Here is a 22,376-nt window from a genome sequence, read left to right as displayed (position 1 = left end):
TAACAAACATTAGAAAATAATGTCTTCATGAGACTATGTAAAGAAAATGCTTTTCATAACTTATTTGCTCTTCTAACATCAGACATACCTGTTTGAGTTGAAAAACTCTATGTAGAAAATTCAAACACTTTAGATTTACAAAAACAGATCAACATTTTGCTATGGACACTGAAATGAGTATGAATAATGTAAATATCAATAGTTAATGACCATAAACCCTTACAGGTTATGTTTTGAGAGAAACATGAAACCCATTAAGAAATTCTAAGCACAGTGAAACAGAAATATTTAAAATTGTTTTTAGCATAGGGATGCTTGGATTTCAACTAAGCATCTAACTTGTTTTCTTATCTCAGATATAATGACCAGATTCTCCTAATAAATGTTATTCCTTAAAGCCTTAAGTTCTAAACATTTGGGTTGTCTTTTCCAATGTTTTTATCATCATTTTAAACACAGAATAAAATTTAGCATTTTTTTCTTTAAATAAAAGTTGTGCTTTAAATTTGGTCTAAAATTTTCCCAACACTTTCCATGAACTACACACACACACACACACACACACACACACGTACAAAATGCATTATGCTGAGGCAAAACTTGGACATTCCTGAGAGACCAAAGAATCATATTAATTTGAAGTCTTACAGGAGCTTATACATAATTTTGTCTGGGTTTCACTGGCGTAAATCTGAGACTTAGAGGTTTACTAGGCTTGTCCATAATCATACATTTGGCAGTTGCGGATCTGGAACCAGAGCCTTAATTTCCTGTGAAGCAAAACGGATTCAAAAGACCTGGGTTCTTAACACATACTTCACCAACAGGATAACCAACAGCAAGTGTTCTAAGTCCTCTGGATTTCAGTGTTTTCAGCGGAAAATGCTAGAAGTGGCTTTCAACATGGGGGGTCCTGATGATGTCTGGGGACGCTGGAAACGAGGGGGTTTCAGTTGCTGCATTTACTGGCAGGTGCTACTGGCACCTGCAGCCCTTCCCAGGTGGCAGCCTCCCTCTCCCCACTGGGAAATACTGGGTGACCCGTTGTCCGGCCAGGCCTCTTTTTATGGTAACTCATTTCTCTACCCAGCTATCTATGAGAGGGGTGGCAGTCTCACTTAAATAGCTTTGCTTTTAGTTCGTCAGAAGTCACGTTTTGGAATTCCCATTTTGGCATATCTGCATTCTATCTTTAGTTTTTTAGACAGAACAGTTGATGTTGGATACAAGTGGAAAATACAGTCATCTTTAGATGGCCAGCACACATCAGCAACAACAAAAAACTGATTTCCAAATGCGGAGTGACATTAAAAAAAAAAAAGTTTCAGTTGTATAGCCTCTGAAATATTTTCAGGTATTTAGGCTGTGGCAGGATATATAATTGGCAAAATTTCAAGCTGAAATCTCAAATTTGTTGATATCTGGTCATTAAATCTTGCCTGTTTTCATGATTTATAAATAAAATCACAAATGCCACAACTAAGCAGAAGCACAAAAGAAAAATGCACCCTATGAATTATGTCACAATAAAAATACTGTATTCCTTTAAACAAATGTACTTATAAGAGCTTTAGAACCCAAAGCAAGATAATGTGAGATGGTTTAAGAAGAGGTTGCAGTTTCGCAACAAGAAGTCTGTACAGCCCCTCCAGGCAGTAGCTGTGAAGGAAGTACCTGTGTCTCAGAAACTTGTTTCCGTATGTCCTTGACAATTTTGCACCCCAGGTCCCATTATTTACAGGGTTACGCATTTTGCAAGCTCAAAGCACCTTGCTCCTCATACTTATGAATGCATGCAGTGACATTTCATCCTTTCATGTGCAAATTCTAAAATTCATTGTAACAGAAAAGTTAAAAGTTGAAAATCTGTCTACAATTTGAAATGAAAGGATCAAAAATGTCAGACATTGCAGAATACTGGTTCCTAATAGAGCTCTCTTTATTTGTTCACCGTTCCTCAGTCATTTTGTTTGTTACAAAATGCAGTCTTGACTCTTTATTTAAACAGTACTTAAACTAAACTGTTCATGCCATGCAAAAATAACATTTTATGCACTTTTTTGGGGGGGCTTCCCAATTTGTTAGTTCACAGGCATTATTACCGCATTTTAAGAAACAAGTTTTTTTTTTTTTTTTATTGCTTTTGTAACTAGTCACATGCTGGTTTCACGTGTGGGACAGTAACCTGTGTCTCCTGGGTTGGAATGAATTTCTGGGGCAAACAAGTGGTTTTCCATCTTGCACCCTTCTTGACTAGTGTCCTTTTTTACTTCAGCCACAGCATGGTAAATGTCTTGCCTACAGTTGTGACTTGTGTCCTGGGGGGAGGAAGAGCCCACACAGGCTTCTTCTCTTAAAGGGTCTCTTCCATCACTAGGTTTATCTGCAAAGCAGTTGGGGCTGGAGTCGGCCTGCATGTCCTGCCTTGGCCCCTGGAGCTCTAAGAAGTCATCGTCTTCGCCAGTGTCTATTTCCGTGAAGCTCCTCCTCTCTCTCGATGAGAAAGGAAAGAGTTTCTGCTTGGGAAACCGAGGGGTCAGCCCTTTGGAAGGTCCCTGACAATGTGCCGAAACCTCGGCGCCCAGCAAGGGTCTGTCTCCCTGGGAGGGGGTTTCTTCTAAGAGGATGGTGCTGATGAGCTGCGGGGAGGTGAGGGGAAAGTCAGCGGTTGTGACCGGCAGTGGCCTGGCTGTGCTGGGTGGGGTCTGTGGGGCACTGCCTCTGTTTTCCTTGAAGTTCACTTTGAGCGATCTGGATTTTAGTGGGTTGCTGCCTTTCAGCGAACTCTTAGGGCTCTCGGAGGTACTGTCAGACGGCAAAGGGCCGTGGAGCCCACTCTGGGAACTGCTGGCATCGAGGCTCACTGTTATGTCGACTGGAGCGTATTCCAGGGTGGCGTCCCTGGCCACAGGCCCTTTCTCTCTGGATAGTGTTAGAAATGGGGGCCCCCTGGCTCTTTGGTGCTCTTCTATCCCTGTGAGGTCGGGTGGGAACTTCATCTGCAAGTGGGAGGCGGACAGCGGCGGCAGGGGCGACCTCTCCGTCTCTGTGAAGTCGGTGGCACAGCTGGTGAAGCTGTCTATGCTGGAGGTGCTCTTCATGTCCACGATGACCTCGGTCTGTGCCACAGCCAGCTGCTCCTGTGGGCAGACCACTTCTTCCATTTCTATCTCTTCTTTGTACCCAGATGGCCTCTCGGGCTGTTCTTGGCAGTCCGGGTTTGGGTGAGAGTGAGGCTGTGTCTTGGTGATTTCGTTGTACAGCATCTCCAGTTTCTGGGCACTCAGATGCTGGGGGCTGGAGGAAGAAGTGTTGTTCAGCTGCTCGTGGGAGTCTTTCTGGCTAACCTCCTGGTACTTATTCTCGAAAGATTTATTGGAGCTTGTTTCCGACAGAGCTTTCCTGGCCCACTTCCACCGGCTTGGAGAGAGGTGATTATCATCGGCTGAGTCCTTCGTATTGGCCGACTCTCCTGCCTTCTCCACGGCCACGTCTATCAGTTCCATGCTTCGGGCAAAGGCATCTTTTAAGTTCATAGAAACGATGCTTCCATTCCTCTTGGCCCGCTCAAGAGCCTCTCTCCTTTTAATTGCCTTCTCCTGGCGTTTCTGCTCCTTGTAAAACTCAGAGAAATTGTTCACGATGATTGGGATGGGAAGGGCAATAACCAGAACCCCGGCAATACAGCAGAGGCCTCCCACGATTTTCCCCAATAATGTTTTTGGGTAAATGTCACCATAGCCTACGGTGGTCATGGTGATGGTGGCCCACCAAAACGATGCCGGGATACTGGTGAACTTGGTGGCATCTTCATCCTTCTCAGCAAAAAATACCAGACTGGAAAATATCATTATCCCCATGGCCAAAAATAGTATCAACAAGCCCAATTCGTTGTAACTCCGTCTGAGGGTGAACCCCAGAGACTGCAGGCCTGTGGAATGTCTGGCGAGTTTCAGGATTCTGAGAATGCGCATGATCCGGAAGATCTGAACCACACGCCTCACGTTCTGGAACTGCAGCACGCTCTTGTTGGACTCCGTGAGGAAGATGGTGACGTAATATGGCAAGATGGCCAGCAAATCAATGACATTCAGTGGGCCTTTAAAGAACTTCCACTTATTTGGTGAGGACAGGAAACGTAAAAGGTACTCCATGGTAAACCAAGCAATACACACAGCCTCCACATGTGCTAACTGGGGGTTGTCATTGGGTTGTCCAAATTCATCCATTTCCTGCAGCTCTGGTAGAGTGTTGAGAGACAGAGCAATGGTGGAGAGTACGATGAACAGGATAGACACGATGGCCAAGATCTGGAAAAGAGAAGGAAGTCCAAGTTAGCAAATCCTCTTAGTTGCTTAGGCAGCTGGGAGACATATGGATTCCCCGTTCTTAAAATGATACAGATTGCTCAAAGATATTCCTTAACCAATGCAAACACATTCACTTTTTGTGAGTTCATCTCACTTTGAAGCCCGAGGTAGTATACATTTAAATTCCAGAGCCTAAGAAGTTTGAAAAAAGTCCATTCCCTCACCCCTGCCATTGTTCTGAGTCACACTTGTGTCAGTAACCTCCCTTTGGAATCACTTTGGGGAGCAATCTCTTCTCTCTCAGTTTTCTGTTATTTTTCTCTCTTAACCACCTGGTTTATATTTCTTTAAGTGAAATCACTTGACATGCAAGATAGGCTAGATAGAATTTATGGTTTCTAGAAGCTTTAGTCTACAACTAAAAGCACGAATGCGAGCCTACACATGGAGAGACTATATGGCACTCAGTACAACAATGCTTCTCGTACAACAGATACTGTTTATGTGGTAAGTACTGACGGCAGAACCAAGCCAGCACAGCCTTCATCCTGGGAAGTGTGGACTTCTGGCCAGCATCGTGTGGGAAAGGAAGATTAGAGCTAACTTCATTTAGTCAAGGACAATTTCATAAAGAAGAGCTTGTCCACCCATGATGATTTTGGCTCAGGGCAGACATTTTGGATGGAGGAAATAGCACGATGTCAGATGCGGAAGGAAAGAGGAAGAGCTCAGTAAGAAGTGAGAATATGAAGTGACTGGATTTTAGTCCGTTTGAGCTCTGAGCCTGGTTTTATTGCTTACTGTGTGACCTGGGACAAGCTTTCAGCCTGTCATCTCAGTTTACCGATCTGTAGAATGAAGACAAGAGTGACAGCTGTTTCATGGTGGTTGTGAAGATTACATGGCATACAAATATTGGTAACTAAATAAAAGGTGCTCATATTATTAGACGCTTAAATGAGTAGGTGAACTTGGTAGCATCTTCCTGGAAAGACGAAGGCCAAGAACAGGAATGTGGGAAATCCGTGAAACCATGCACAAGAGATACAGCCCAAGTAGGGATTTCTTTACTATAAGCTGGTGTTCTACATTTATAAGAATGAGTATGAAGACTAAAGTTTGAGAGAAATGGGAGGAAGCATTTTTTTTTTTTTTTTTTTTGCCTAATAAAGAGGGTGCACCTGGGACACACAATTCTTGGTGATGTAGGAAGCCTCTTGTACCTAGATTAGGTCTGGATTGGTTTCATCTGACTTTTGTCAATGACCTTGGGAGCTGTCATTGGTCTCAGTTACTATATGCAGCTCTGAGAAAAATATCCTGACAGTGACTATTTAAAGATTCAGCATCAGGGAAACATTTCAAAGGACAGTGGTTAAGCAGCTTGAGACCCCACAGCTCAGTAAACCTGAGATCATGAGAAATTAGTTTGTCTCTAACTGACATCAGGACTTCTAAACAAGAGTCTTCTTTTGTTCATCTTCCTCCCTCCATTTTCTTCTCTTTATCCTCATGAGTTTCTCTACTTCTGGGTTACTCTCCTTACTTGTTCTCCTCTTAGGCCTCCTTTGTACCTTTCATTGTTTTTTTCTTCCTGTTCTCCCAGCTTCTATCTTTCCTCTCAAATCTCTCTCAAGTAAAACCACGGTATAACATATTTAAGAATGTGTTACAGATAATGAATAAAGATTTATGTTTCCTTAACTTAGAGGAGAGTATTCACGATTAGTATTAATAGTATTTTTATTAGTTTATTATTATTAGTTTTAAATATTTTTCTTAAAACTAAAGTAAGTACTTTTGACTTGAGTATCCTTCAGAATTTCCTCTAAAAAGTGTATCAGTGAATCACATTAGATAAAAGGTTCTATTCATTCTATTCTAAGAGATTGTGGAGGCTAAAGTTAGAAATCCTCCCAGAAGGTTTACATAAACCCATAGATAATGGATTCAGAGGGTTTATTAAGAGCAAGTTGGGAATGCTCACCTCAAATTTCCACCTGCAGAGGCCAATGGCGGCACGGCACTAACAAATTTCTGTCACTACAATATTCCTTAGGAAGCACTGGTCAGGTCCCATCCATTCTTATGCTCTTACCATAAGTAAACAGTCCCTCTGTGTTTTCTAGGAGGTCACACTGTTGCTTAGTAAGTATATTATATTAACTGAGCATTTAAAATACTGGGGTTGCCGCCACATTCTTGTACCGATAATCCATACTCTAGGTTTTCTGTATCTTATTTGTTCACCTGGCCATTTTGGATGCATCTTACTGACGACTGTCACTTCAAAGATCAAGGAGAAAAGTAGAATTACAAATGAAACCATTCCATTATCTTCCAAGTTTTTGGACAAAAGGCAGAAGTGGATGGTCCAGGGTGGACCTTCGGTTTTCCTTGGCTCCACAATCACCATTAGGCTGTACGTCATTTGACTTCGGTAGCTAATTTTGGGAACTAATGAAACACTGGAGACCTAATGCAGTCTAACGTCCAGTTGATGGCAACTTAACAGACATGTTCAACATGATTTGGAGTACGTTCTTGAAGGAAAAGAATGGCTAAAGGAAAAAAACAAACACTCAAGCACTTAGCAACCCATATTCGTATTAAAGAAATGACAGGTACTAAAGTGCATTATTTTCTGTCTCATGTTCAAATTTAATCTGTCAAAGTCCATTTGCTCTCAGTTTAGAGAAATGGCTATTTTAAATATCTTGTGAAGCTTGGAGTTCTCCCAGAAAGACAGTGCTTTAGACAAATTATTTAATATATACCAAAGATGATGTGTGGTGCACTAAGCCAAATGTGAGTTTATTGTTTTATTGTAGTTTTTAAACAAAATAAATATAATAAATGTGACATTTTGCTCTAAGCTACAAGATATACTTCTAAACATGGATATTTTTTAGTATAGAAAACCCTTATGGCACGTAGGCATTACTTCTTTTATCCTAACCACGTACAAGTTAGATTTTTAACTCCTGTCGCCTCCAACAACTGGCCTCTAGAGCTGGCTGTGTATCTCGGCTCTAGCAAGCAGATTGAGGTTTGCACATGGCGAATGAAGGGAAACACAGAAATTGCAAACAATTACCTGTGCAATATTGGTCAACTCCCTTGAGATTTGGATTAGGTCATCTCCATAGTCCCTTTCTTTCTTTAAAAAATGTTTATTTATTTTTGAGAGAGAGAGAGAAAGAGCACGAGTAGGGGAGGGGCAGAGACAGTGGGAGACACAGAATCTGAAGCAGGTTCCAGGCTCCAAGCTGTCAGCATAGAGTCCGACGCAGGGCTCAAACCCACCCACAAACTGAGATCATGACTTGAGCCAAAGTTGGACACTCAACCAACCGAGCCACCCAGGCGCCCCACCACAGTCCCTTTTACCTCTCATGTGTGATGATTCTCTTTCTAAACCACCACATTTTGCTAATTCCAGTTATGTCTGCCATCTACACCAAGGATAAGTCACAGCTGATCCTATCATTTAGTTGAGTGGCCAATATATACTTTTGTGGCTTTAGAAATAAAAAGTCAAATGAGAAGATTTTGAAAACTATTGTGCTGTTCTGTTCTAAGCATTTGGTTGTTGGGAATAGATAGTCTTTCTGGATAAAACTTGTCTTTCATTTTGAATCACCTGGAAAATGATTTTAATTCTTCATATAAACACAGAAATTCAGAGGATCACATGGAGTTAAGATTAGGACCCCTGACACTTGTATTAATAGGTACCAAAAATTGGTTGCATTGTTATCTGTAACAAGAAGTAAAGGCAGTTGGAAGACTTGCCTCAATTGCACCAACTTGTTGATGTGATATCCTTTGAAGGGATATAATGGTGTTAATGGGTGTTTTGTGGTGGAAAGAACACAAGATAGGGAATTAAAACACATGCCTCTATCTCTGTGGGCCACTTGGACAAGCTGATTACCTTTCTGAGCTTCAGGTCTCTTATTTGTAAAATGAGACATTTGTCTTGTCTGCCTCACAGGGTTGGTAAGGGTCAAACTAGATCATGCACATGAAACAATCCTATCAAATGTAAAGTGGGATACGTGTAAGAAATGCTGGACAGGTGTCTGGACAAAGCCTTTGGCCAGCATCAAGAGGAAATGAAATGTACTTGGACTGTTTATGCCCCATTTATATTCAATTTCATATCTGCTTTAAATTCACTGATACTACTGCTTTAAATTCAGTAGTCCACAAAAGCACATGGAAACGTCTGTGCCTTGCACTGAAAGTCAGTGCAGGTACATTCTCTCTCTCCTCTCTTCCCTAACCTTTCCTTCCTTCACGAATATAAACTGGAAGGTGACAGTGACTTTCAAGCTTCTAACTACATAGCATTCCTACTTTCTCTTCCTAGTGGTATAGAACACATTTAAAAACAAAACTGATCAGCAATAGAAAACAACATAGGGAATGTGATGATAAGAATTTTTAGGAGAGGGGCATGCAGGTGGCTCAGTCAGTTAAACGCCTGACTTTGGCTCAGGTCATGATCTCTTGGCTTGTGAGTTTGACCCCCCCCCACCAAGCTCTGTGCTGACAGCTCAGAGCCTGGAGCTGCTTTGGATTCTGTTTCTCTGGCTCTCTCTACCTCTCCCCTGCTCACACACTCTCTCGCAAAAATAAATAAACATTTTTTTTTAAAAGAACTCTTTAGGGGCACCTGGGTGGCTTAGCCGGTTAAGCGTCCGACTTTCGCTTAGGTCATGATCTCGCGGTTCGTGGGTTTGAGCCCCGCGTCGGGCTCTGTGCTGACTGCCAGCTCAGAGCCTGGAGCCTGTTTCAGTCTGTGACTCCCTCTCTCTGACCCTCCCCTGCTCACGCTGTCTCTCTCTCTCTCCTAGAAATAAATAAAAATATTAAAAAAAAAAAAAGAACTCTTTAAAAAAAGAATTTTCTGAATGAGCTTATTTAAATTGACAAGAAGGAAAAGCCCTGTGACAAACATTATTAGGAGCATCAATAATTTTCTATTTTCAGAAAAAGGACAAAGCATGAGCATATAAGCCAAAGCTTAAACCATTTGTCAAGGGAAGAGACTAGAAGTTGGTTAGAATATCATGATTTCACTCACCAATCTCTTTCTTTCTTTCTTTTTTTAAATCTTCCTATTTCTCCTATTTCTTTTCTATTTTAGAAAATAGAATCCTATTTCTCCTATTTCTTTTTTTTTAATGCTTTATTTATTTCTGAGAGAGAAAGAGACAGCGTGAACAGGGGAGGGTCAGACAGAGAGGGAGATACAGAATCTGAAGACGGGCTCCACGCTCTGAGCTAGCTGTTAGCACAGAGCCAGACGCGGGGCTTGACCCCATGAACCATGAGATCATCACCTAAGCTGAAGTCGGACGCTCAACCAACTGAGCCACCCAGGTGCCTCCCACCCCCATCTCCTATTTCTAAAGACAGTATCAACTGCAGCAAACCAGAAAGTAAATCCTTTGTTTTGCACTAAAGGAAGAACCATCTAGGTTGGCAGTTTGAGCTTCTCATATTCCTAGAACACCTGGTGCTCTCCTCTACACCGGTGGCCCTTAGTTGACTACTAGCTTTTTCTTCTGCAGAATGTTCCCTTGGCCCTTCCCAGGAAAAAAGGGAATCTGTGCTTAAGTACCCTCAGCTGACTGGCACATGCAAACCTGAAGCCCTTCGGTGCTAATTGGTGTGAGCACGACACACGCAAAGCAGGAGCATCACTGAAAGGTTCAAGGTGTCTGTCTGTCCGTTACTTTGGCCCTGCGGGTAAAGAACCCAGGAATTCACTCTTCCCCCACCTCCATTTGTGTGCTATTCAATGAGGGGTTTGAGGGGTTTGAAAAGACTTAGTCATTCATGTTCAAGCTGAGGTCAGCTGTCAGCCTGCATACTATCTTTCATTTGGGGAAGGGTGTGAGAAACATTCTAGTCCCACATACTATCCAATTCTTCTTCCAATTTCTTTACTCTCACATGCAAAACCAATTCTTTGAGGAAGAGTTTTTGGTTATCTTATGACTAAAGATACTGTTTTGATAGTTTCTTCATATCTCTGGGAAAAAGCTTTGTTTCACTACTCATGATGATATGTTTTCTGTATTTTAAAAAGTTAGATTTTAGGAAGCAAGTGATTAGGTAGAAGACTGGTGAAGGAAACTTTAATATTATTAACAGTCACTCTGCAGAGAAAGGAGCAACAGAAAGATGGAGATACCTTTCATCTTACACACATTCCAACGACTGGGTATTTCTTTTTTTTTTTTTTTTAATATTTTTATTTATTTCTAGGAGAGAGAGACAGCGTGAGCAGGGGAGGGTCAGAGAGAGAGGGAGACACAGACTCTGAAACAGGCTCCAGGCTCTGAGCCGGCAGTCAGCACAGAGCCCGACGCGGGGCTCGAACCCACGAACCGCGAGATCATGACCCAAGCGAAAGTCGGACGCTTAACCGACTAAGCCACCCAGGTTCCCTGGGTATTTCTTTTTAGGTCATTTGTTCTTGTGAGCCTTCAGGAGCCAGAGAGTGAAATGGAGACTGGCCAAACTTGGCCAAGCACAAACTTCCTGGCTTCCTAACCCTCAAGAGTTACTTTTGTAGACTGCTTAGTCTCCCCTCCTTCCCCAAGAAAGCACAACATAAATGTTTAGATGCTTCCATTTAGTCTGTGAATGATGGATATGGAGGGAGGGACACAAGAACAGAATGAGTAGAATTCATCCTTGGGACAGAATTTCACTTAACTGGATACTAGGCTGTAAAAACAAACCATAGGGCACTCAAGTTAGAGGAGAAGTTGGAAATATTCTATTTCTTATTTTATAGATGAAGAAATGAAGATTCAGGGAGCTTAATAAGTGCCTGGGAGGTGGAGAGGGGGTGGTGGTAATATGGGGCTTAGTGTTGAAAGGCTAGAGTTTGAATCCCGTTCTGATACACTTCATTAGTTTTGTGACCTTGGGCACCAGAATTAGCTTTGCTGGGACTTAGCATTCCCATGTAGAAAATGTAGAAAAATACTTGTTTCACTTACCTACACAGCATTGTTTTGAGGACCTTGATGATTAATTTTATGGTTCAACTTGTCTAGTCTGTGGTGTCCAACTGTTTGGTTAAACACCAGTCTAGAAGTTGTGGTGAAGGTGTTTTGTTTTTAAAGATATGATTAACATCTAAATTCGCAGACTCTGAATAAAGCAGGTTACCCTCCACAATGTGGATAGGCCTCAGCCAATCAGTTAAAGGTCTTAAGGATGAAGACAGGTTTTCCAAAGAAGAAGCAATTTCTTTTTTTTTTTTTTTTAATGTTTGATTTATTTCTGAGAGAGAGACAGTGTGAGCAGGGGAGGGTCAGAGAGAGAGGGAGATACAGAATCTGAAGCAGGCTCCAGGCTCTGAGCTAGTCATCAGCACAGAGTCCGACGCGGGGCTCGAACCCACAAACCATGAGATCATGACCTGAGCTGAAGTCGGATGCTCAACCGACTGAGCCACCCAGGCGCCCCAGGAAGAAGCAATTTCTAACACAGAAATCCTGACGAGGTTTCCAGTCTGCCTGGCCTGCTCTGTGGATTTCAGACTCAAGACTGCAACATCAACTCTTACCTGAATTTCTAGACTGCTGTCTTGCCCTATGGATTTCAAACTTGCTGGTCCTCACAGTTGTGTTAGTTAATTCCTTAATCTCTCTTTTAAATTTTTTTAAAATGTTTTATTTCTTTCTGAGAGAGAGAGAGAGAGACACGGCGTGAGCAGGGGAGGGTCAGAGAGAGAGGGAGACACAGAATCCAAAGCAGGCTCCAGGCTCTGAGCTGGCTGTCAGCACAGAGCCCAGTGCGGGACTCGAACCCACGAACCGTGAGATCATGACCTGAGCTGAAGTCAGATGCTTAACTGACTGAGTCACCCAGGCGCCCTCTTAACCTCTCTTTTATATATACCTACAGTTGACTCTTGAGTAACATGGTTTGAACTTCATGGTTCTACTTACATGCAGATTGTTGTTTTGATACAGTGCAGGGCTCTAAGTGTATTTTCTCTTCCTTATGATTTTCTTAATAACATCTTTCTTTTCTCTAGCTCACTTTATTGTGAGAACATAATATATAGTAAATGTAAAATACAAAATATGTACCTGTTAATCGACTGTTTATGTTACTGATAGGGCTCCCGGTCAACAATAAGCTATTAGTTAAGAACTGGAGAGCCAAAAGTAATATATGGATGTTTAACTGTGCAGGGATTTGATGCCACTAACACCTATGTTGTTCAGGGCTTAGCTGTATACATGATCTCTCTCATAATCTCTTTCTCATGTCTCTAATATCTATGTATCTATAGATCTATCTATCCTCTCTCTCTCTATACATAATGTATGAGCATTTATTTTTAAACTTACCTTACCGCTGGGGCACTGACTACCACAACATGGGTAGTCCCTGCTGTTTGCAAGACACAGCCTGTAAAACTCCTGGCTACCACTCTGTGTGTCTCACTATATATCTATTTTTATATCTACATATATATATATATATATATATATATATATAGTTTCTCTCTCCCTCAACACGCATTATCTATCTATCTATCTATCTATCTATCTATCTATCTATCTATCTTTCATCTATCAATCATCTATTGAATCTATCCACATACTATATTTACATGCTTCCTGGGCATGTCATCCTCCTCATCCCCCTCATCCCATGAGGCAGTACCACTGCCCATTGTGCTCCATCTGTCCTTCTTCCAGAAGTCCTCCCTGGTACTCCACATTACAGTGGCCTTTCTCTCCTGAACACTTGTAGCATTTATTTCCTGGGCTTACCAGACACACGGAGGTGTAGCGGGCACTTCTGGCAGTTACTTGGACTCACATGGTCTCCCTTGGCAACCTTGCTTGTACTCCCAGCAGGACTGCCAGATTTAGGAAGCAGAAAACAGGAAGCTGTTATATTTGAATCAAACTTTTAACGAGAATACCTACACTAAGAAACATTTGTGGGGCACCTGTGTGGCTCACTCTGTGATTCTTGGGACTCTCCCTCTCTCTGTCCCTCCCCAACTCATGTTTTCTCTCCCTTTTTGCCTCTCAAAAAAAAAAAAAAAAACAACTTAAAATATTTGTTTATATGAAATCTACTAGGCATTCTGTATTTGCTCTGGCAATCTTACTTCTTTGGTATGTTAATCCATTGCTCTAGACTGGCCTGATCAGATTTTCTTGCTCTGGGAAGTCTGAAGTTTGAACTGAGAGATTAGGAGTTGCTGGGATGGAATCACATTAACAGTAATGCTCCAGAAGGAGGAGTGACAAATTTAAATCGTGGGGAGTCTCTTGGGACCGTACTTTCCAGGAAGTTGGAAACTTTCCATAAAGTTTCAGTTTATGTTGGCCAGTTTTGACCAGGCACCCATAAAACCGACAGCCTTCTTAAATAATCATTTGACAATTTCATACGAGTCAGTTTTGTTTCTCAGGCCAAAATTTTAGAATTCTGGAAGACCCCGACTACTTATTTTTCATAAAAATTTTTATAGTGCCTACCACAGAACACCCAGAAGAATAAGACAGGTTCTTAGTCATATTCTGTCACTTCCATGTGGCCCAAAGTCCACCTAAAAGATTTAACCAGCAATAGGATTTTTTTAACAATAGAAATTCCTATTATAAATAGACCACTTTATGATAACAGTCCAGCTTTACAAGTTCAGCAACATAATCTTTCTCTAGGCTTAAGTTGTACTTTCTATTAATCCTTTCTTTTTTCATTATGCTGAGCAGACTGCTGTTTTCTTCTTTTAATCTTATTCTTCAAGAAGCCTGCTTCGACTGTGTATTAGCTTTGGACTTCACCTTCGCAGAAGGATATGTTTTCTTAAAGAAAAGTGCTGCATTTATTCTGTGTCACATTTTTTGCTGAGTATGATTCGGATCTGTGGTTAATTCAACCAGTAAATGAAGTGATCATTCCATGTATAGATCCAGGGTAGATTCAGGTTTATGCAATAAAATGTTAAGCCACTGAGAAGAATTAATAATGGAGGTTATCCATTAAAAAACATACACAAGAAAGGCAAATATCATATGATCTTACTTATATGTGGAATCTAAAACAAAAGCAGAACCAAAAAGAAAAAAAAGTACAGAGAACAGACTGGTGGTTGCCAGAGGTGAAAAAGTGGGTGTAGGCAGTCAAAACGTACAAACGTCCAGTTAGAAAATAAGTCATAGGAATGTGATGTATACCATGGTGACTGTAGCTAATGATACTGTATGGCGTATTTGAGAGTTGCTAAGGGAACAGATCTTATAAATTCTCATCACAAGAAGCAAATTTTTTGTGACTCTGTGTGGTGACGGATGTTACCTAGACCCACTGTGGTGATCATTTCACAGTGTATACAAACATCGAATCATTATGTTTTACACCTGAAACTAACAGAATGTTACATGTCAATTATACTTGAATTTTAAAAATACATACACACGTGTGTTCACAAACACTCATATACACATACACATATAAATATGGGCATACGCACATCACTATTTCATGTAATCAAAATTCAAGCATCACAGAAAAGAAGTAAAAAAACTTTATAAAGGTATAGACGTAAGAATGCTATACATTCTATTTACAATGTTTATTTACAAATGTAATTTGTTAAAATAATTAACAATTATTTATTATTGGGGTGCCTGGGAGGCTCAGTCTGTTAAGTGTCTGACTTCAACTCAGGTCATGGTCTTGTGGTTTGTGAATTGGAGACCCGCATCGTGCTCTTTGCTGATAGCTTGGAGCCTGGAGCCTGCTTTGGATTCTGTGTCACCCTCTCTCTCTGCCCCTCCCTCACTCATGCTCTCTCAAAAATGAATAAACTTAAAAAAATTAGTTTTTATTGTATCATATAAATATACAACTTGGAGATGTCCAGGCTAGAACAAAATAAATGGAAATTATTCTCCCTCCATTTTTTCCTTATCAACTTTTTAGTTCTTCAAAAAGGTAACTCATATAAACCTGAGGGAGAAAAAAACAGATTTTGAACACTTAGAATGTTCTAGACAGTTGACTATTTACAGTTGTATCCAAATTCTGTAAGATTCTTCCTTTTCCTAATGGAAAATGTTTCCTTGCCTCTAAGGACACTTCTAATTATAAATCTGCTCTTTGAGAGGGAGGGCTTCAAGGCTGAATAGAAGTTGCCAATGCAGAAAAGGGAATAGTGGGCATTATGGAGCAAGAGAACTAGGTGGACAAAGGCTTTGAAGCCCAAAACATGGTTTGCTCAGAAGATTCCAAGTAAGCTTGTATGGGTGGATACATCTACAAGAAGGCATGGCATGAAGGAGTCCTTGGTGATCCCAGGGCTGCTACATGTTAAGGGTGCAGGCTGTGCACTAGTCAACTCCAGACGGTACCAAGAAGGAGATCACGTGAGTGATGCCTCCATAATTTGTGCAGTGTACTACTTCCACAACCTTCCCCCAACCCTGATTTCAGGAACTGAGTAGGGTGGTATGACTGGATGCAGGTGGAGGCATAGAGACGAGTGGGGCGTGTGTGTGCTTCTCAGAAGTCAGATAATGGGCAAATTCTGCAGGGCACTTGATGCACGGGTGAAGAGTTTGGTGGGCCTCCACCAAAAGCCAGCTTTCCTCCAAGTGTGACCCCCAGAGCAGCAGCATTGGCATTATGTGTAACTTGCTGGAATTGTAAATTCTCAGGCCCCACTCCATACCTACTGAATCAGAAACTCTGGGGAGAGGCCCAGAAATCTATGTTTTATTTTTATTTATTTATTTTTAAAATTTATTTCTGAGAGAGAGAGAGACAACGTGAGCAGGGGAGGGTCAGAGAGAGAGGGAGACACAGAATCTGAAACAGGCTCCAGGCTCTGAGCTAGCTGTCAGCACAGAGCCCGACGCGAGACTCAAAGTCACGAACCATAAGATCATGACCTGAGCCGAAGTCAGATGCTTAACCAACTGAGTCCCCCAGGCTCCCCTTAGAAATCTGTCTTGTCACTTGTCACTTGTGGGGATGAGCACTGGGTGTTATATGGAAACCAACTTGACAATAAACTATTTGTAAAAAATAAATAAATAAATAAATAAATAAAAATAAAACTTCTTGAAAGAAGCAAAAAAAAAAAAAGAAATCTGTTTTAACAAGTCCTCCAGGTGATTCTGATGCGTGCTAAAACTTGAGGGCACTGCAGGGAGGAGTAAAAACAAAAACAAAAACAAAAAAAACCAAACACACACACATACACACACAGTTAAGTAACATGCTCAGATTTGCATTTTAGATCGCTGATTACAGTGTGTGGGGCTGATTGGGGGAGGGGAGCAACTGAAGAGAAGAAGAGAGGTTTCTGCTGCAGTGGCTGCAGCGAAGGGGTTCAAGAAGGAAGTATGTTACCATGTTTATGGTGGGGGGAATCTTGACCTCACTTGCTGTGAACATGGGGAGTCTAGGACCCCCGCCCCCGCATGTTTACTAGCAAGACAGCAGCCCTCACCAATCTCCATGAGTATCTCATGCTGATAGAAGACCCAGAGTGATCCATGACTTAAATCAGCACTTTCTTTGAAAGCAGTATTTCTTTGTATCAAAAAATTCTAATAAGCACTACACGGTTTGGAATAGAACTAGAAAAATCTCTCTCTTAGAGTTAAACAACAGTTTGTTGGTGCATGAAAACGTTATGAGACACACACTGTTATTTGCCAGAGCTATTTTCTTTTATAAAATTTTACCTTAAGTGTACATTCTGAAATCACACAGGGCAAAGACTAGTGGGGGAGTCCATTTATACCGGCGGTTCCCTGAAAGCGCGCTCATTTGTTGAATTATTTCTCACCCACTCCAACTTCCAGTTTCTCCAAGGAAGCCTAAATTTCCAGAATTAAAGTGCCATTGAAACCTGGCTTTGTTCCTTGGACACCTCATTGGCCTCATCAGCTCATTGATCACCATGGACACAGAAACGTCAAGGGGTTGTTTCTACCCTTCCCCCCATATCTAAAGACCGTGTCCCAGCAGTTTTAAAGAAAAAAAAAACAACAACAAAAAGCGTAATGCGATCATTATTTTTCCTTTTAATGAATCTCTGCAGTAAAGCTTTTCTGAAATGTACTTTTGGGTCAACATCATTGAGACCACGTCAGAGGATGCTAGAAGCCAGGGGACGTGTGAGGGCCACCCCGAAGTGAAGCAGCTTTGCCAAAGGACCCATTGGCTGAGAGCCAGTCAGGCTGTGCCTGCAGCAAACTTGCGTGGTTCCCTTCCAGCTGTTCCTGGGGGCAGGCTGCTGGGGGTCCCAGGTCCCAGGGCCCGTGAGAAGCATCAGCTTCCCTTGCACAGTGACAGGTGCTTTTCAGGGCGGGAAGCGGGGAGCACATCCCAAACAAGGGCCTTTGTCTGAATCCTGTTGGGCTTGTTTTGTTAGCACGTCTGTACTCATTAGGAACTCAGGGGTGTTTATTGGGCAGAGGGATCCCGCTTTTTCTAGCTGTCTGATGTGGTCATTTCCTACAATCCCCGAGACATTCTGTTATCTGTACAGAGTCGCTCCAGTGTTCTCTATCGGGAGGCTAAAATCCTTGTCAAAAGGTGGTCCTTGAGGCAGCAGGATGACCTGGGAGCTTACTGGAAAGGCAGAATCTCAGGTCCCATCTCAGGCCCGCTGAATCCAAATCTGTTTTCACAAGATTCCCGAGGGGTTCACGTGCACATTTAAATTTGAGAAGCTCTGGCCTAAGGCACAAAAGCATGCCATTAAAAAAATCAGCTTAGGAGGCTCTTCTACAGGTTTTTAAAGTGGATTTCAGTTCTGGAAATGAGGGTGGGTTGCTGGGCCCTGTGGGGGCTTCTCAGCACTCTCCAGGGGCTCTGGCGTGGGCAGCTGTAGTTACTAGAAAAAAGTCTCAGAGGTGATGCTGAGGTGCCTTCCAATTCCCCCCTGACCTCCTGTCCAGCCGGCAGTTGACAGCCATTGCTTTAAACCCTTTCACACAATAATAAAACTCAGCTAGACCATTGTAAGAATGCTGGGTTAGGAGTCAGAGAACTTGACCTTCTCTCTGGGTCTGCATTAGTAAATTAACTGCATGACCTGAGTCAAGACTGGAGCCACTGTTTCTCCTTGTATAGCCTGGGGGTTCTCATGATGATTTCATCTACATTACAGGGTTGTAGTGAGGATGACATTATATAGTGCATGTGAGAATGTTCTGGAGGTCATACAGTTCCACAGAAATGCTAATATTTTTACGCAAATCAAATACATTTTTTTCCCTATGGAATACAGAGTTTGGTGCAGAGTTATTAGCTAGTATATATTGTTAGAGATAGAAGAATTGTATTCTTACAACTTCCCGTGTGAAGTTGGCATACTCTTCCCCATAAAGTTGCCATTGAGTTCATTGGATGTTGCTGCCTGATTTCCGTAAGTTTGGTAGAAGTAAATGTTTGGTCCTTTTGGAAAGTTAGCATACTGGATTGAATAGTGCTTTCCTGGGGCACCTGAGTGGCTCAGTCGGTTGAGCATCTGACTCTTGGTTTTGGCTCAGGTCGTGATCTTGCAGCTTTGGGGGTTTGAGTCCCGCATTGGGCTCTGCGCTGGCAGTGTGGGGCCGGTTCGGGATTCTCTCTCTCTGCCCCTCCCCAACTTTCACTATCTCTCTCTCCAAACTTAAAAAAAAAAAAAAAAGAATAGTGCTCTCCTAATTTATGTACACCCACAATCTCAGAATGTGACCTTATTTTCAGATGCAATTAGGTAAGATGGAGTCGTACTCAATTAGAGTGGGCCCTACATCTAATGACTATTGTCCCTGCAGGGAGACCATGAGGGATACAGAAAGACACACAAAGGGAAGACGTGTCTCTGCGTGACAGTGAGGCAGCAACTGGAGTGGTTTGGCCGTAAGCCAAGGAATCCCAAGAGTTGAGAGCAACCATCAGAAGCTAGGACAAGGCAAGGGAGGATTCCTCTGAAGAGCCTTCGGAGGTGGCACAGCTCTGCCCCCACACCTTGACTGCAGACTTCCAGCCTGCAGAGCTGTGCGAGAATACATTTCTGTTGTTTTGAGCCATTCAGTTTGTGGTATTTTGTTGCCGAAACTCTAGGAAACCACTATAGTCTGGTTGTGCTCTTCAATGAAACGGCCCAGTTTTTAGTGTTAGAGCCAAAGACACTTTTTTAAAATAAGAATTTTTAAAAAACTGTTTATTTGTTTTTGAGAGAGACAGAGCAAGAGTGGAGGTGGGGCAGACAGAGAGAGAGAGAGAGACACAGATTCTGAAGCAGGCTCCAGGCTCTGAGCTGTCAGCACAGAGCCTGACATGGGGCTTGAACTCACCAACCGTGAGATCATGACCTGAGCTGAAGTCGAATGCTCAACCGGTGGCACCACCCAGAGCTGAGAACACTTAAAGCCATTCCATATAGTCCCTTCAAAAGTGGACTTAATACTATTTGCAAAGGAGAGGAAAATCAAAGAGGTTTGGAAACTTAGCAGGAAAAGCAGTTTAATTGGGAGAAACTAAGTTGTATTTACTGTTGGAAGTAAATAGCTAGGATTTGTTAAGTAGGTAATTAACACCTGCATTCTAAATAGCAGCCCATTATAAGTTAAAACATGTGGGTCCAGAAGCTATGGAAGTCACTTATACCAGCAGCATGTAGGAGAAAGATAAATAAGGAAATACTACAAAATAACAGATTAAAGTGGTAAAGTAGGCAACAAGAAATTTCTCTTGATGTTAGGAAATTTAAAAACCCGATTTTAAAACACTCTTGGTAGTGTTGGTTTATAAATTAAAAGTGTTGGGGAATTCTCATGCTGCTGTGTAGATAAGCCAATTTATATAAAAAGCACCAGTAAGTGTACAGTGTATCCCTGTCTCTGCTATTTAAGCCCCTAGTAAGCTGGTCCTACCAAAACAGCTACATGTATACAGCTCCTTTGAAAAATTACTTACTTTATCTGTCATCTGTCTATCTATCTATCTATCTATCTATCTATCTATCTATCTATCTATCTATCTATCTAAGGTAAGCTCTACCCCCAAACGGAGCTCACAATCCTGAGATCAAGAGCTGCATGCTCTCCTACTGAGTCAGCCAGGCACCCAAGTACAGCTCCTTTGAATAGCATTTTTCAAACTGAGTAGCAACTCCTTTGTGGATCATATATCAGTTCTGTGAGTCATAACCAGCACTTTTTATTTTTACGTTAAAAAATTACTTTAAGTTTATTTATTTACTTTTGAAAGAGAGAAAGAGAAAGAACATGAGCGAGTGAGGGGGAGGGGCAGAGAGAGAGAGAGAGAGAAAATCCCAAGTAGGCTCTGCACTATCAGCATGGAGCCTGATGTGGGACTTGAACTCACAAACCATGAGATCATGACCTGAGCCGAAACCAAGAGTTAGATGCTTAACCGACTGAGTTACCCAGGCGCCCTTCATAACCAGGACTTTTTAAAAAGTGAAATAGAATAGCTGAAAATACATCAGAGAATATCAGGAAGGTTAAGTAATGTTTTACAGAGTGTTTGTTAACCCATAATTCCTACCCGTATAAAATGGTAACAATAATAATAGTTACTAATTATACATACTATTTTATTTTGATGACCTGTATGAAGCTCATATGATCCTAATGTTTCCCATGCTGAGCTGTAGATATTTCTATCACTGGGAGAGAAGGAAGGCTACCCTCCATACCCTCCAAAAAAGGACAAACTCTCAGTCTCTTAATATTACTTTGTGACTTAGGACTTTGATGACTTATCTACCTATATATAGCCTTGGTGTTATATTCATATTAGCCCTTTCTAAATTCTGACATTTAGATTTCTGACCTTTTATTTACCACTTCTTGTGCTTCTTTTACTATTTGGGTTTTAAATGGATCTAGGTGGTTTACTTCACGATGTTTTCTAGGATAAAGCTGGAGTGATAAATTTCCATTAATAACTAGTAAATCTATTTTATGAACCATTATTATAAAGTTCATAAGGTTATACACCTTTGTTGTAAGGAAGTATCATACAGTAAATCATGCTTGGTGATTACTACCATTTTGGGACATTTTTAATTAACCTCTGAATTAAATAATTCAGAATTGAATAGAGGTTGGTGTTAATTGACACAGACCATTGGTTTATACTGGTTTTGAAATACCATGTGGGTTTTTAAGTGGTATGGTTTGTCTCAAAAAAGAAGACCCAATTTTTTATTAGGTAAATATTTATCACATAAGAGTTACAAATGACTTAAATGGTTAATATTAAAATAGTTGATTCCATCATTTTCAACTGTAACCTTAGCTTATAGGTCATGGTTTGGATTCAAATTCCCGTTCTGTCACTCATACAACTATGAGGCGTCTACTCTTCAGGTAATAGAGCTTATAAGATCAAGATTAGAGCTTAAATATATACAGCACCAAGTAGGTGCTTATTTAACAGTGGCTATTGTTTTGTATATATTCAACAGATAGTTTACAGATAAAGAATTATGTCTACAGTGATTCCTGGTTAGCAATGCAAAATTCAACCACCCAGATAGTCAGTCTACATACAAAAATATACTGATTATATTATGACAAATATTCAGATCTGTTTCACATATAGCCTAAACATCCTCAGGTCTGAATATGTTTTTTAGGTAGAGTTTTGTCGTTGTTGACTTACACATAGCCTGCCACAGCCTCTGGCCATGCCTCATTTCCTATGGATTGTAAAATATTCACCAGTTGCAAAGAGAGGTGGAAGGTCAGGTCTAAAGGCTATACCCCACATCCCTGTCCTTCTCATGACAGGAAGAAGGGTCTGTTCAGAAGCCTATGTGCTGCGTGGTATACAACTATTTTGAATCAGGCTCAGTTTAAATGCTATGTCTTCTAAAATCTTTCTTGGTCTCCATAATGAAAATCACTTCTTTCTTTGGTTTTCAAAATGGGTTTTCTGGAGACCTGGGGTTCTGTGGATATGCCTTAGGGGGCCACTGTGGAAAGAAGACCTAGTGAACAGGGCAATGGGAACGCCATCCTGGTT

General features: G+C 41.4%; 1 protein-coding gene across 1 annotated transcript in view; it reads right to left on the bottom strand.

The window, feature by feature from the left end:
* Nucleotides 1–1,915: 1,915 nt before the first annotated feature.
* KCNB2 (potassium voltage-gated channel subfamily B member 2) overlaps nt 1,916–22,376 on the bottom strand; it is a 365,158-nt gene continuing 344,697 nt past the window's right edge. The window contains exon 2 of the mRNA XM_039238372.1: nt 1,916–4,310. Coding sequence (XP_039094303.1) covers nt 2,154–4,310 — 2,157 coding nt within the window. The 3' untranslated portion in view covers nt 1,916–2,153. The remainder of the gene's footprint in view (nt 4,311–22,376) is intronic.

The sequence above is a fragment of the Hyaena hyaena genome, unplaced genomic scaffold (genome assembly GCF_003009895.1).
Source record: "Hyaena hyaena isolate Hyena2069 unplaced genomic scaffold, ASM300989v1 scaffold_139, whole genome shotgun sequence".
NCBI classification, from domain to species: Eukaryota; Metazoa; Chordata; class Mammalia; order Carnivora; family Hyaenidae; genus Hyaena; species Hyaena hyaena.
Note: the sequence above shows the minus strand (reverse complement) of the source record. Positions and strands in the feature narration are given on the sequence as shown.